General features: G+C 43.4%; 1 protein-coding gene across 1 annotated transcript; it reads right to left on the reverse strand.

Annotated features, from left to right (window-relative positions):
* Positions 1-136: 136 nt before the first annotated feature.
* SAMM50 (SAMM50 sorting and assembly machinery component) lies at positions 137-14,154 on the reverse strand. The gene is made up of 15 exons (XM_040439164.1): positions 14,032-14,154; positions 12,511-12,621; positions 10,417-10,518; positions 10,224-10,311; positions 9,374-9,480; positions 8,696-8,826; positions 8,535-8,622; positions 8,068-8,196; positions 6,485-6,556; positions 5,420-5,506; positions 4,389-4,459; positions 4,232-4,299; positions 3,232-3,378; positions 2,561-2,702; positions 137-357 (listed from the first exon to the last, which is right to left on the reverse strand). Exons 1-15 carry the CDS (start codon positions 14,050-14,052, stop codon positions 312-314), a joined length of 1,410 nt encoding a protein of 469 aa, XP_040295098.1. The 5' UTR covers positions 14,053-14,154; the 3' UTR covers positions 137-311.
* Between the last annotated feature and the right edge of the window lie 2,093 nt (positions 14,155-16,247).

Genomic DNA, 16,247 nt, shown 5'->3' on the forward strand with positions numbered 1-16,247 from the left:
AATAGGGCTTTCTTCAGTGAAGTAACCACAGCCCCACAGACCGTGGAAATTCATGGATGTGTGAATACACCTATTAACAATGGGTACGTGTGATGATGTCCGTGATTCACTGACACGGACCTCATTGAGATGTTACTACAGGACCATAAATTGATTTATTCAATTCATCCAATAGTTTTTTAATAGTACGGCTGTGCATAAAATATAGTACATACATGAAACTTTGGGATGGAAAAGAAAACCAAATGACAGATATAAATAGTGAGGAGATTGTTTTCTGCAATGATCTTGTCTTGGTTGAAGACCAAAAGTTACAGGAACCGTATTCCAGCCCCGAATTGTACTCCATCACATATCCTGGAGCAGTGAAGACACAAACAGGTTACAAGTGCAGACACAGTTACAGTCGAAAAATAATAGTGACCGATATAAGACACTCTTCTTATTATAATTGCTGCACTATGTATGTAAATGGATGTTCTCGACACTGGTAATATTCTAGTTAAAGGAGTTATCATTCGGGGGCAGGGATTGTCCTATTGAAAAACACTAGTCAGCTGCTCCCCAGACAATATATTGTATTCATCTTTGTAAAAGTTCTCAGACACTTCAGTTTTGGTGGGGCCAGCCAAGCCCCCACTGTGTATGTGAAACGCCCAACTCTTCAATGATGGCAGATAAGGACAGAGCAGTTGGATTTCAACTTCCTGATCCTTTTGTTCTCAGGGGAAATACAAGTGCATCTCGATAAATTTAGAATATCATTGAAAAGTTAATTTATTTCAGTAATGCAATTCAAAAAGTGAAATCAAATATATTCTATAGATTCATTGCACACAGGGTGATCTATTTCAAGCATTTTATATTTTTTTTTATTACTGATTATGGCTTACAGTTAATGAAAACCCAAAGACCAGCATCTCAGAAAATTACAATATTATAGAAGATTAATTAAAAAAAATTTAATACAGAAATGCTGGCCTACTGAAAAGTATGTACAGTATATGCAGTCAATACTTGGTCAGGGCTTCTTTTTGCATGAATTACTGCAGGCATCCTCAAACTGCGGCCCTCCAGCTGTTGCAAAACTACAACATGCCCGAACAGCCTACAGGTATCAGCCTACAGCAGGGCATTGTGGAAGTTGTAGTTTTACAACAGCTGGAGGGCCGCAGTTTGAGGATGCCTGAATTACTGCATCAATGTGGCATGGAGGCGATCAGCCAGTGGCACTGCTGAGGTGTTGTGGAAGCCCAGGTTGCTTTGATAGTGGCCTTCAGCTCATCTTCCTCTTGACAATATCCTATAACTTCTGTATGGAGTTTAGGTCAGGCGAGCTTGCTGGCCAATCAAGCACAGCGATACCTTGGTTACTAAACCAGGTATTGGTACTTTTGTCAGTGTGGGCAGGTGCCAAGTTCTGCTGGAAAATGAAATCAGCATCTCCATAAAGCTTGTCTTTCCACTCAACTTTCCATTAGTATGCTTGGATAAGCACTCTGTGAACAGCCAGCTTCTTTAGCAGTAGCCTTCTGTGGTCAATGTGTGCCAATGACTATCTTCTGGACAACTGTTAAGTCAGCAGTCTTCCCCATCATTGTGTAGCCTACTGAACCAGACTGAGGGATCATTTAAAAGCTTAGGAAACCTTTGCAGGTGTTTTGTGTTGATTAGCAGATTATAGTGTGACACCAGGGGACAGATTTATCATTACTCTGACAGCTCACTCCACTTTCACATATGGCTAAAGTCAGTTTTAGCCAAGTCAGATTTATGATCGGCCCTTTAAGACTGTAATAAATGTGGTTTCACGGTAGCAAGCATATCCGTCAGTAAGCAGCTTTACAAAAGTCGCACGTCTTTACGAAAAAGTCGCATGTTCTATTAAAAAGTCTCATAAGATAAGCATGGTCCTCACTGGAGTAAAATTGCGCACTTTTTTGAGACTTTTTAAATAGTCGCAATAGTAAATCTGTCTAGAGATTCATTTACATAAGAAAACACGCCCACTTTCAGAAAACTGGCAAGCATAGTGCAGAGCAGAAAAAAGTATAAAATTTTTGCGCAGTTTTAGTGATTGCGCAAAAATTTGCAACTTTTTCACTCCATTATTCTGACTTGAGAGAATGATAAATCTGGCCCATGAGTCTACAATATTGAACTTTTCACAATATTCTAGTTTGAGATACTGACTTTTGGGTGTTCATTAGCCGTAATTATCAACATAAAAAAAACACTTGAAATAGATCACTCTGTGTATAATGAATCTATAGAACATCAGTTTTACTTTTTGAATTGAATAACGGACATAACTTTTAGATGAAATTCTAATTTATTGCGATGCACCTGTAAGCAGCTGGAAGTGGCTTTCTTCCCTCTCCTCATTCACAACACATACACACTCGGCTGAGTGGGCACGTATATGGCAGTCAAGAGAGATGTTGGCGGACATATCTCATGTGTAAGGCCAGTCTTAGCACTGTGTTATTTAGTGGGATTTTTACTGTGTCAATGAGAGCTTCAGATTTTGAGTGGAATTTAATATCCTAATCTTACATACCTGTCTCCGCTCTGAACACCCATGGGGATGCAGTAATTTAGTTCCAGTCTGGCAATATTTCCGAGTCGAAGCACAATGCCTGCACCATAAGACCAGCGGATACACTCAGCCAACCTGCGAATGTGAGCTCTCGGGCCTTCACCTGGATATGAAGAAGAAACACAATGTAGATGGTCCAGTAGCTAATTGGAGAAATCCTAATAACAATACCATGTTCAGGCATTGCTATTTAAGCCACTGCCTTGCCTCATGCACACGACCGTATTTATTTTGTCATCCGCAATTTTCAGAACTGCAAAATATGTACACTGTCAGTGTTGCATCCGCATTTTTTTTGTAGATCCATTTACTTTTATGTGTCCGTGGTCCACATTTTGCAGCCAAGTATAGGACATGTTCTATCTCTTAGCGGAAAGGACATACGAATGTGGAAAGCAAACCGATCATTGTATGTACGTTCCACAAAAAGACAGAATACGTCCACAAAATGCACACTGCAGACCCATTCATGTCAATGGGAATGCAAAAAAAAAAAAGAAACACACAAACGGCACATGGACTGTATCCATATTTTGCGGATCTGCGATTTGCGGACCGCAAAATGAATACGGTCGTGTGCATGAAGCCTAATACATATTCACTGGCTATCCAGTTGTGGACATTCTCCATACCATAGTTTAGGTTGCAGAGGTTTCCAGCATTAAGGAAGAAATGTGTCCTGAAGAGGTCGCCAAAACCACCACGGCCAGGACGGAAGGGTAGTGGGGTGTAGAGATGTATACCACCGGCCCAGTATGCCTCACCTCCAAGATAATCACCTGCAAGGACAACATATAAGCCGTATGACAAACCTCATATTACTGAAGAAAAGAACTCTTGGACTAAAAAGATTTAAGCAGATACCGAAAAAAGATTAATATTAGATTTCTTCACTGAAAATTATGCCTGCAGATCCTCTGCTCCTGTGTACCTATGACAGCATGTCCCGATTTGTGGTCTACTGGCACAACCAGGGCAAAGGGACATTAATAAGTGTTAATAGGATGCAATCAATTTTGATAGATAGAAGCAGTTTTGTGCAGACAGTCCCTGTGACAACACTGAACCACTAGGAGAAGGGTTTGCAAGTAGAACAGTATGGGAGCAGTTGCAGACATACTGGAGCTGTAGGTTCCAGGCTGGTAACTTTGAGCAATGATATGAAGTCAACTCAGACAGGATATGCCCCCATTGTTTGATAGGTGTGGGTCCCACCTCTGGGACCCACACCTACACTGAGTATGGAGCCCAAAAGGTTATGGAGGGAGCACTGCGCATGCGCATTCGCTCTCCATTAATTTCTATGGGGCCACCGAGAACAGCTCGGCTATTTCCGTCGGCCCCATAGAAATGAATGGGAGCGGTGCGCTCCCATTCACTACTACGGGGAGAAAGCTTGTTGGTGGCCAGACCACCACCTTCCCCGCTCCGTTCTTGGTGTAGGTGCGGTTCCCAGAGGTGGGACCCGCACCTATCAGACAATGGGATATGCTCCCATTATCTCAGATGGGAACACCCCTTTAATGCAGCATACAGTTCCTCCTCAATGAAATTTACATTACACCAAACGCGGCATTTTCAACTCATGCCAAGTGATGAACCCACTTCTGCCACCTGATTTTCAATACCAACCTTCACTCTGGGGTCCAATGCTGTACATACTGAATCCCCGTACACTTGTTGGTCCTCCCAAATAAAACCTGTACATTACATACAAATTGTGATTAGAAAATATAGTAGAACAGACGTCTACAAGACAAAAGAACAGCTCCTCTACAGTTCTACTCACCGATCTGCAATGCTGGATGGCCTATCTCCAACAGGAAGCAGCATTCCCCCCCAGAGAGAAGTGGACAGCACCTATGGAGGTCCACTGGTAAGATTAGTATTATGGAACTATCAATGACACTGTACATGCAACCCAGCAAAAGACTGAAACAGACATATATAATTAAAAAAAATATTTAGATCCAAAATCCAGTTGTGTGCTGTGACAAATACTCTTTAAATAATGAATACACATGCACTGTGGGTTTGGGGTTACTTATTTTGTGAGCAGATTTGTTGCAGTCTTTTGGGTCTCATGAGCCTAGAACAGAGGAAGCAGACCTGTCTAGATACCATAAACTCTGGTTAACTATTACACAGTCGGAGATTACAGGGTAGCCATCTATATACCACAGGAGAGTGATGATCGAGTCATCCTAGGGATGCTTATATTCTATTAAAGGGTTTTTCCAGAATTTTTATATGAAGGACCTGTTATTGATGATCCTATATGTAACCCTGTGAGGGGCCGACTAGCGCCTCACTTGGGTGAGTATTGCGGTCTCAGGCCTGTGGTGTCACGTCCATTGGTCACATGGCTTATTTGCAGCTCAGTCCCACTCAAATAAATAAGATTGAGCTGCAATACCAAGTACAGCCACTATACAATGTACGGAACTGTGCTTGGTAGGGAGCCAAGCAGCTGATCTGAAGGGTTTCTGAGAGTCAGACCACCATCAATCAGATATTGATAACCTATCCTGAGGATAGGTGATCAATATTAAAATACTGAACTGACCCTTTATAAGCTGAAGCAACAACAGTACCACCCAGAAACTAGCTGCAAGTATTACACTAACCACTGCAAAGCATCCAAATCATCAATTCTGCTCCTGTTGAGTAAGAGACTTTTTTCCCCCCCGTATTTTAAATGTTAAAGAAAATACATTTTTGAGGAACAAAGCCTGTGTTTAGATGTATACCAACTGCTAGACTGTTACACACTGGAAGACAGAGACAAACTACCCTTCAATGAAGTGTTCATAGACTCACCGAGTCCCAAGCTAGACGTTTGTTTATCTGCAGTTCAAAATCTTCCTTTAAAAAGCTGACGTCTCCTCCGGTGTATCCAGCCAGCTCCTGTGAAGGACAAGTATCACTGTGACTCCTTAGAAAGCAGGAAATCTTCACATGATATGAAAAGCCCTGAAACCATTACATAAATGAGCCCCATAAATGAGGTCCCACTCTTCTGTCTTTCTGTGAGTTTTATGCTGTGAGAGGGGAGTGGAAGCTGGAGCTAGATCCGTCTCCTCCCTGTTTTCCATTTACTTTATTACTGCAAATGGATTTTTTGGGTGGCTGAGAAGGTTTCTGAACAGTTACATGGAGACTGCCGGCAGTAAAGTGAACTAGATGCTGTTTGAAGGTCAAGAAGATGGTAGAATGCATAGTTTCTTGTAGTGCTACTGTACTGCACACTTTACAGGGGACATCCAGGCAAATATGAAGTCCTGATATCACAGATGTATTGGTCAGTGATCTTGAACTGGCGCTTGTTTCCAGAACCAAAGGCCTCTAGATCAGACATGCTCAACCTGCGGCCCCCCAGCTGTTGCAATTACAGCCCCCAGCAGGGCGTGGTGGGAGTTGGTTTTAAAACAGCTGGAGGGCCGCAGGTTGGGCATCCCTGCTCTAGATGCTTAGGGCCCTTTTGTGCTGCTCAGAGATTTGTGTTAAAAACTGCCATTAAAGCAAATATCTACCCATTAAATCAGTATGCCATAATAGGGCACATGGAAAGGAGGTGTTGAGATGGGACAACCCCTTCAGTCAAGTGAAAGCAGTACTAGTGCAGAGTAAAGCTGAATTCACATTGCTTCCAACGTGTAACTCATACGGTATAGGCCCCCATTTACCAAACAGAGGCCAAAGAGCCTTTTTCCATACACAGACATGCAGGGGAGGGGGAGGAGTGTGCGTTTTTGGTTTTCCTTTAACATGGGAGTCTCCCGACAAATACCCCTGAAGGACAAAATACACAGTAAATAGTCCCTAACACAATAAGATCTGTTGCACTTCCATGTTCCCTGTGTACTATGTACAAGGTAGAGTTACCTGGTTGATTTTTAGCAAGGCACCTCTCTTTGGCAGGATTGTAGAGTTGCGGGAATCAATCATCATTGAATGCTGAAAATGAAAAAAATACAAATTCCATAAACATTTCATCGAATATAAGGTTGGCGTCTATCCTATCTTGATAGGTCACCCGGTCATCAGATACAAGTGGAGTATTCATTTAAAGAAACACTCCAAACAAAACCGGTCATTGCACAACGGGGCAGATTTACTAATGAAAATGCTCCTGTTTTTTGGTGATATTTGTGGCAAAAAAACTGGCGTGCACACTTTGCATCACATTTACTGAACTGTTTTACACCTTTTTCTAAGCGCTTTACGCCTTGTCCAACGAGGAGGCGTGGCTTTGCTGGAAAGAAGCGTGACTTTGCCAGAAAGGGACGTGGCCTAAATTGTGGTTTTGGGTGCATTTTTGGAGTAAAACTAAACCATAAGTGGTATAAACTTAGACTAGCAAGTCATTTTGGTGCACAGGCACATTTTTTGGGCACATGGACAAAATTCTAGAGTAAATCTGGTGCAGGATTTACGATACTCCAAATTTACAAAGGCCCATACACTAGAATAGTAACTTTGCCTAACATTAGGACTTTGGTTCATATTCTTAGAGAGTGTAAAGTACAACAGTATTAGTAAATCTGCCCCTATATGTTCTGCCTGGAGTACTGCTTTACAGGCCAAATGTACTACACCCCTACTATACTACTAAATAAATCCTACTATACTAATAAAACAGAATAATGTCCAGTTACTTACAAACAAAAATCATGAAATCATCTATATTATAATAATAATTCTATCTTCAAAGTCCAACCTCTCATGAAGTCAGCTACTTCTTATGAAAGAACTGTGTTCTCCCATGTTCCATGTACTTCTTCACATGTCCAGAGCACACAGCATTAGGGAACTCAGATAAGCAGAATGTTGAATATGGCTTCCTTCCACAGAGGAGAGTTACTAATACATGTGCACCAAACACTGGTCTATGTGCTTTGCACCACATTTATTAAGCGTTTTTCAGGTCCTTTTTTTTTTTTTACTGGACCCACAAGGGGGCGTGGCTTAGCAGGAAGGGTGTGTGACTAGAAAGGGGGCATGGCTAAAAAAAATTCCGCTGCGGAGGAACCCAACCAAAAGCTGCGGCAAACTTATCACCCAGCATCAGCCACAGTTATAAATCTGCCACATTTTTACTGTCTTGTACATGTTCACAAGGTCTACCCTAAACGGTATTAGTAAATCTGCCCCACAGGTGTTTTTTGTGGCTTGTAAACAAAACAACTTTTTTTATACACATTTTACGTATATATTTTTCAGGTGTTTTTTTTCCCAATCCTAGTAAAAAAAATATGCTATAGACCCAAAAAAAGGTCACAAACAAAAAAGCATCATTTGCGTTTTAGATTTCACCATTGGCTCTCAGCTAACTTCTGGATTTGTTTTTTTAAACACCAAGAAAAATGCTATATGCTAAATCCCCCTAAATGGGAATGGAATATAAAAAACACAACGTAACTTAAAATTCTGCATGAACACTAAAGTTTAATGACAATCTGACTTACAGAGAGAGAAGACTTGAGAGAATGACCACTTTCCTCCCGAATAGCAAATGATGCCGTTCTTGCTAAACAACCAAGTTCTCTCCAGACGCCCTCCCACTTCAAGGTGTGGCTGGTCTTCCATATTGGGAACTGTGACAAATGCAACAAATACAAGTGCATATCTTAAAAGCGTTGTCCGGGATTAGAAAAGCATGGCTGTCTATTCAAGAAACAGCACCACTCCTGCCAATGGGTTGTGTGCGGTGCTGCAGATCTGCTCCACTGTAAGCTGCAATACCACACACAACCTGCACATAGGTGTGGCGCTGCTTTATGAAGAAATAGGTTTTTGTAATCCTGGAAAACCCCTTTAATTATGCAGAGGAAGGGATTAAAACAGCCAGATCATAAGGTTACAGGCTAATAGATCCAAATCCACAGGAATTGATTATCCTCTGACCATAATCCTCACGTCTACTACTCCTTACATTCATTTCAGCAGATATCCCGCGGTCGGTCTCTCTCAGCGAGCTCCAGGGAAACTGTCCGGTAACTTTATACATGTTGAAGCAGATGCTGCACAAAGAGAAATATTCATGAGCTTAGAGAAAAAGCTGTAAAATCCGCAGCGGATGAAGCCGATTCTTACTTCCTTTCAAAGCTCCCAACTTGAGGTTTGAAGAAGGACAAGCCGTAAGAGGTCTCCTTGGTGCCGTACGAGAACTGGAAAGTCATTTTTTCAGCACGACCAAAGAGATTGGGCAATTTAAGTCCAAGAACCTTAAAAAATAAATTAGCAAGATGTTAGTGACACTTCATGTCCCCCTGTCCCTCCCCTCCTCCAGTGCCCCCTCTAGAGGCTTACCAATAAAAAATAAAAAATGTAAGGTGATACTCCGGGGGAAAGCGGACCATTCAGCTTTTGCCCAAAGTGCTGGCACTCATAGGTGGAAGCCCACAGGTTGGTAACCACTGCTCTACAGTGAGGTCCTGCTCACATCCGCAGCTTGCCTGGACACTGGGTAGCGCTGGCATGCTGGGATTTTTAATACCAGGTCACCAATGCGGTATTCCACAGTACTGGTAACAGTAAAACCGCTGACATGGCAGAAAATACACACTGGAAACATTTGATGTGAATGGGCTGTGAAATCTGTGGCTGAAATCCGAGGCTCATTATCGGACTTCTGCTGCGGATCACAGTTTCCAACATGTGACATCTTGGTGGATTTGACATGGATTTAGTTGCAGAATACATGTCGAAATCCAAGGCGTGTGAACATACCCTTATGGTGTAGGGGCATAAACTGGACAGATCAGATCATACCATGCTGCCCTCATTGTTGCCGACCATCGTGTTATAACTTCCAGTTAACCTTCTTAACTCTGTGACTTCAAAGGTGACATCCAGGCCATTGGGAAGAGCATCATCATCTAAAGGTGTGAAAACATATGCAATTTGCATTAACCTCTTGATGACCAGCTTAGGCTATATCCACATCTACGTTTTAGCATTCCGGTACTGTGTTCCTGCAGAGGAGCAGAGTACCCAAACTACCATATCAGGCACAGCCAAAAAAAATAAAAAATCTATTTACTGCATTTTTCTTACTTAAATCTTGAGGCAGACCAAAAGTTTAAATGGTCGAGTTCAGAGGTTCCTCCGAATAAGCGGTCTGAGGCCCCTTAAGTGCCACCATTTAAAAGTGTTGACGTGTCTCTTGTGGACGTGTCACCTCTGAATCCAGTCTTTGGCTGCAGTGAAGCTGGTAACCATGCTAATGCCGGGGAGGAGGTGAACAAGCCGCAGACTGGAAGATGGACATGCAGGAGCCAGCCCACAGGATCTGAGCAGTGAAGTAGGATTCTGTCCATGCCGGAGGGACAGAGGGGCAATAGTTAAAGGTTAGGCATTCCCTGAGAAGCCCTTTAAAAGGGTTATATTAGGGAGATCTTTAATTGATGTTTTGGGTGATGATTGTGCCCATTAATTGCCCCCAAACTGATATCCTTCAGAGGAAGAGGTCTCTGGGAAAAAGAAGCTCCAATGGTCTCTCCAGACCTCACAGACTATTGCCTCCACAGTTCTGGCCCATAGACCATTCCCTGCTGGCTAGTGTGCATACATACTAATGCTGTCCAGTAGAGGGCACCACCTCCTACTCCCATGTACTTACCTTGACAGGTATCCACTAAAACTTCCACTTGTCTGAATACTCCCAGACGGAGGAGTTTCTCTCTGGCCTCATGGGCCTTCCTCATCACCTGCAAAAGGCCAATATGATAAAACAAAATATGAGGGAAAATTCCCCCCACCCTGCTGCGCCTGTATGACAATTACAAAGGTGCCGCTTATCATCCTGAGCTTACATCAATAAGATTCTTTGCCTTGAAGACATCAGCAATTTCATACATGACAAGATCGTCTTTCGTCCTTCCCATACCTTCAAAGTGAACCCGCTGGACCACGACCTTAAAAAAAAAAACAAAAAAAAAAAACATTGCAATTATTGCTTTTCGTCTAATTTTATTGGTAATATAAAATTAGGAACAACCAAATGACTGCCTGACAGAAGACGAGGACCCAAGATGTATATTTCCATATACTGTGGGCAGGGGAGTTTGAGTCTTAAGGCATCATGTGGGTTAAATATGGTCTCCCTCAACTTTCAATTGGTGGAGGGGCAACTACTGAGAGCAGTGATAGCAATAACCAGACAATGGTGTTATAAAATCACCGCAACATTTTTCTAGTGATCCGAGGAGGTCACAGCACATAGACCACTCCTCCGCGTGTGCTATTATGTCTACAGTGAGATAACCCTTTAAAGAGGCTGTCCAAAACCTTTACAAGGGATGGCTAAACAGGATAGGCCATCACTATCTGACCCTGCAAACCGCTACTCATCTGTTCTGCCGTAGCTCCAGAACTGGAACTCGGCGCCAGAACTACACCGCTCCATTAGTTGCACTGTGGGAGCAGCACTACAGTAACAGGCTCTGTCAACTGCACAACAGACTGAGCCGAGTAGTTCCGATGCTAATGGGCAGGGATTCGGACGGATCAGAAGAACGGAAAGCTAAACGGTGATGTGAATGCACTCTAAGCGTGCATCAAATACTGAAGCGATGGCGCATGCACAGTAATACAGGGCCAGTCGAGACTACCTCACCACTTGGCCCTGTCACTCAAAGTTGGGGGGCAGAGCAGCCAGGATTAAAGGGAACCTGTCACCAGGATTTTGTGTATAGAGCTGAGGACATGGGTTGCTAGATGGCCGCTAGCACATCCGCAATACCCAGTCCCCATAGCTCTGTGTGCTTTTATTGTGTAAAAAAAAATGATTTGATCCATATGCAAATTAACCTGAGATGTGTCCTGTACGTGAGATGAGTCCAGCGTGAAGGAGCCCAGCACCGCCCCGCATCCTCCGAATCTCCTCCTTGCTCCCCGACGTCAGAAAGCTAGGGTGCTGGGCTCCTTCACGCTGGACTCATCTCACGTACAGGACACATCTCAGGTTAATTTGCATATGGAGCAAATCGTTTTTTTTACACAATAAAAGCACACAGAGCTATGGGGACTGGGTATTGCGGATTTGCTAGCGGCCATCTAGTAACCCATGTCCTCAGCTCTATACCCAAAATCCCGGTGACAGGTTCCCTTTAAGGCTGGGTTCACACGAGCGGATGCCGTGCGTGACATCCGCTCCGTGAAAGAGTGCCAAGACCCGATGCAGACTGCAGAGGCACGGAGCATTAACATGATTGATAATGCTCCATGCCTCTCTGTGAGCTCTTTACTACGAAATCACAGTGACAACTTTATCTCACTGTGATTTCGTAGTAAAGAGGTCACAGAGAGGCACGGAGCATTATCAGTCATGTTAATGCTCCGTGCCTCTGCAGTCTGCATCGGGTCTTGGCACTCTTTCACGGAGCGGATGCCACGCACGGCATCCGCTCGTGTGAACCCAGCCTAAGCGTGGTTCACAGTAAAATCCAAAAGAAAAAGAAATCCAGCTTCCAGTACAAAAAAGTGGCAGCTTTTATTGGAAATAGTGCATTAAAAACCAAACAGGGTATTTATGTCTACGCGTTTGGGATCATGTAGTGCTGATCCTTACTCATGACGGTTGGTTCACAGTAAAACTACGTGCAATGTAATGCTCTCATTCCACCAAGCTGAAAATTTGCATATGTGAAAAGAGTCATTTCTCCTTGGCCGTGCAGCCATTCACAACGCAGACTGGTCTAAACAGTGCAGTCTCATTCGTTTAATTAGGGCCCGATGCGACCTAGGCCACATGGTTCTTGACTGCAGCACAGCCGCATCCTGAACGGCGCACAGCCGCGCTGTCTGGCCGTACCCTTATGGTACTGGCTTCCTCATATAGGGCGGGGGGATCTTTTCAGGTTATAGTGCCCGATCTTATACACAATATTTCAAGCTTAGATACTTACATCTCTATTTTCTAAGATTTCCTGCTTCTTCTGCGGTTCCACTTCCACCAGATCGCTGTCATCACTTGCAGATCCAAAATCTGGCCCATCCATAGGAAGGGGGTCCAGACTCTGCAGAAGAATGCACATTTATATAAGTTCCTGAACTGATACATGCAAGAAATTTCCCATATTTGCATACAATGGGTGTGTATACTTTTGCAACCATTTTATTTATTACTGCACAAATACATTGGAAGTAAACAGTTCCTATCCGTACCCATGTTTCTCCATGGTGGTAGTCTGATCCTGCAGTCATTTCACCTTTGGTTTGTTTTAGTCCTGATAACTTACTGAATGCGGTGTCCCTCCATCCCACAGAGCTAAATGGAGTGGTGGACCGATATGCTCTATTCAGAGGGGGAACTGAGGGACCCCTCGCTCTCAGCGATGAATATTTATCTACTAGCCTGTGAATAGGTGATAAATACTTTTCATGAGGTAACCCCTTTAATAAGAAGTAGGGGTCAGATAGAAGAGGTGACTGCAGGATTACACTATACAAGGTTCGTTTATAGTCTGTAACCATGGAAACACATTGGTCTGCACAGGTGCTGTATTGGGAGAGACAAGAGATTTTGTTAATACCTATTGTCCAAATCACTTTAAATTTTTATTTTAGATTTACTGATGCAATAAATGGTTACAAAGGTGAACAAAGTCTTAAAGGGATTGTCCACTTTCAGGAGGGAACCAGATAACACAGAAATCCGTCTGCAGTAGAGGAGTGATCATTACTTACCAGGCTGCACTGGTGAAGTCCTGTCCATGACATGTGACCACTGCAACCAATCACTGGTCTTAGCAGAGCACTAGGAATGCCAGTGATTGGCTGCAGCAGTCACCTATTGTCAACGTGATGTCACCGCTGCAGCCGGGCAAAACAGATCCCGGAAAGGGAGAACCAGAGCGGCAGGTGGAAAGGGAGAGTTCACATCACCGTTATTTTTCCATTCTTCCGATCAGCCGGAAAAACAGAAAAATGAAGAGAAAAAACAGATCCTGTAAAAAAAAACAACGGATCCTGAGTATCAGTTATGCAAATTTTGAATCTGTTTGAGACATTTCAGTCATAGATTCGTTATTTTAGTCCTACATGCAGGACGCCCCCTCCTTTATTTTTCTGTTCTTCTGATGGATCGGAAGAATGGAGAAATAACGATGATGTGAACACAGCCTAAGTAATGCGGATCCCGGTGTTCTCCGCTCCCCTCCTCAAGCGGGACAACCCCTTTAAAGGATTAATGGCACCCACTCAGAGCTCCCATTCTTTTCAATGGAGAGTGACCCAATATGGGCATGGGTACCCCTGTACCTGGGACCCCTGGTGGGAAAACCATTTCAATCATCTGCTGAGGACTATGTCACATATATATATATATACACACATACTGACAGCAGCCACCCATGTCATGCCGCACAGCCCTGACCCTACACCCTAATACCCCTTCTGGAGGTGACCCGACCCCCTCCAGGCCTCACCCGAGCGTGCACCGTCCCCATCTTCACTGAGTCTTTCTTCGGTTGAAGCCGCCGCGATGACCCCGGAGGAAAGCAGTCAACCAATCCTGGACGCCGCCATGACACTTCGGAAAACTCCGCCCTTCTCGGTCTGTGATTGGCTGAAGTGGAAGTTTAGGACACGTGACACGTCAAGGCTTTTTTTTTAAATTTATTTATTTATTTATTTATTTTGTGAGTGAAAGTAAGTTTGTCCCTCGTCGTTTCCTGTAGAATTGTGGTGCGATGAGACGCGTTCTGCTGTGGTCAGACAGATTGGTTTACATCCAAGAGATGGCAAGAGGAGACAATACAGTGTTAACATGATGTGATTACACTTGTCCAGCGATGCCAGTGAGATAGCCACCCTTGAAGCCTACTAGTTTTGGGCGGCAGTTTGTGATGCGTTTGTTCCTCCCTGCTGAAGTTTTTGGGACGAGGATGAAGTTGATTTCTTATTGCTCAGTTTTTTTCTATTTTAATGAATTTAGAGGAGTCCTTATCACCAGTGATAAATAAGGTGAAGTGAGGAGCCCTACAAGTAAATCAGTTGAAAGCGGTATAAATGACTGGCACAAAATGCACATACAAATGTGATTTAAAGAATTAAATGAATTCAAGACACTGTTCTCACATTGGCAACAGATACAACTGTGTTCAGCCTGGCCCAAACAGGTTCTGGGCATGAAAACTGGCATCAAAGTGGGCAGACGGACAATTTTCACTGATTTATTTAGGTAACTGGTGTTATTAAAGGGTTAAATGAATTCATGCCTCTGATCCACATCATCAGATACAGTGAAGTTCAGACTGGCCCGAACAGGTTCTTGGCACCAGAATTGCCATCAAACTGGGCAAATGGCCACTTAACCATATCTGATGTGGGGCATCGCCCTCTGTGTGTTGGCAGTGGCTTAATTTCCTTTAATTCTTGAAATCACACTTTTTATGCCTATTTTGTGCCCATTATTTGTATTTTAATGCCTCTTTCTGATTTACTTTTAGGGTAGCTCACTTCACCCTTTTTTATTACTGATGATCAGGTCTCCTCAAAATTCATAAAAAATGATGCGAATAAGAAACCAACTTCAGCCTCCTGTTTTTGGGCACCTATTTATATATATATATATATATATATATATATATATTTTTTTTTTTCAATTCAATGGAATAAAAAAAAATAATACTAAAAACTATATCAAGCCGATTACACTTTCATTTGTGATATTTGAACGTTTGCATCTCCCAGCGTCCTTCATCTAGTTGTCTTCCTGTTGCTGCTGTGCCAGCATCTTGGGTGCAGGTTTAGCTAGGGGGAGGCCGGCAGGTATGTACTTCAGATGCAGTGAGGGTGCCGAGGAGCTGTGGTGTGTAGACGCAGAGCTATGGCCACAGTAAGCGTCAGTGCATACCTCCCAACTTTTGAAAAGGCCACAGCATTATTTTTTTTACTGCATGCCACACCTCATACTCCACCCAATCTATAGACGCCCAATCCCACCAGTCCCCTTAGTGCCAACACACAGTAGTGATGCCCTCTTAGTACCCTCTCACAGTCGAATGCTCCCTTAGTGCCCCACACAGTACTTATGCTGCTTTAGTGCGGCTTTCATAGTAGAATGCCCCTCCACATAGTAGTTATTCCCCTTTCGCAGTAGAATGCCCCTCCACATAGTTATGCCCTCTTAGTGCCCCTCACAGTAGTTATGCCCCTTTCACAGCAGAATGACCCTCCACATAGTAGTTATGCGCCCTCTCACAGAATGATCTATAAGTGCCCCCACATAATAGTTATGCCAACGTTGAAAGTGTGACTCCTTAATGCCCATTGCCCACCTCACAATAGTGAAGCCCTTGTAGTTTTAATAAAATAAAAAATAATACTCACCCAGCCCCATTTTCCAATGAATAGAACACATGATCTCCAACCCAGCAAGCGCGATGATGTCACTGAATTGCGCCAGCTGCATTGTATTCAACTGTATCTGCAGCCCTCCCAGAACAGCGGGCAAAATACGGGGCTGTCCCGCCAGATCTGAGATCATTGGGAGGCATATGAATGTGAGGTACTGCAAAACTACAACTCCCAGCATGCCTGGACAGCCTATAGCTATTAGGGCATGCTGGGACTTGTAGTTTTTCAACAGCTGGAGGGCCGCTGGTTGAGCCTCCCTGCTCTAGATATATGGAGGCATCTA

Source organism: Bufo bufo, chromosome 1 (assembly GCF_905171765.1).
Source record: "Bufo bufo chromosome 1, aBufBuf1.1, whole genome shotgun sequence".
In the NCBI taxonomy this organism is placed as follows: Eukaryota; Metazoa; Chordata; class Amphibia; order Anura; family Bufonidae; genus Bufo; species Bufo bufo.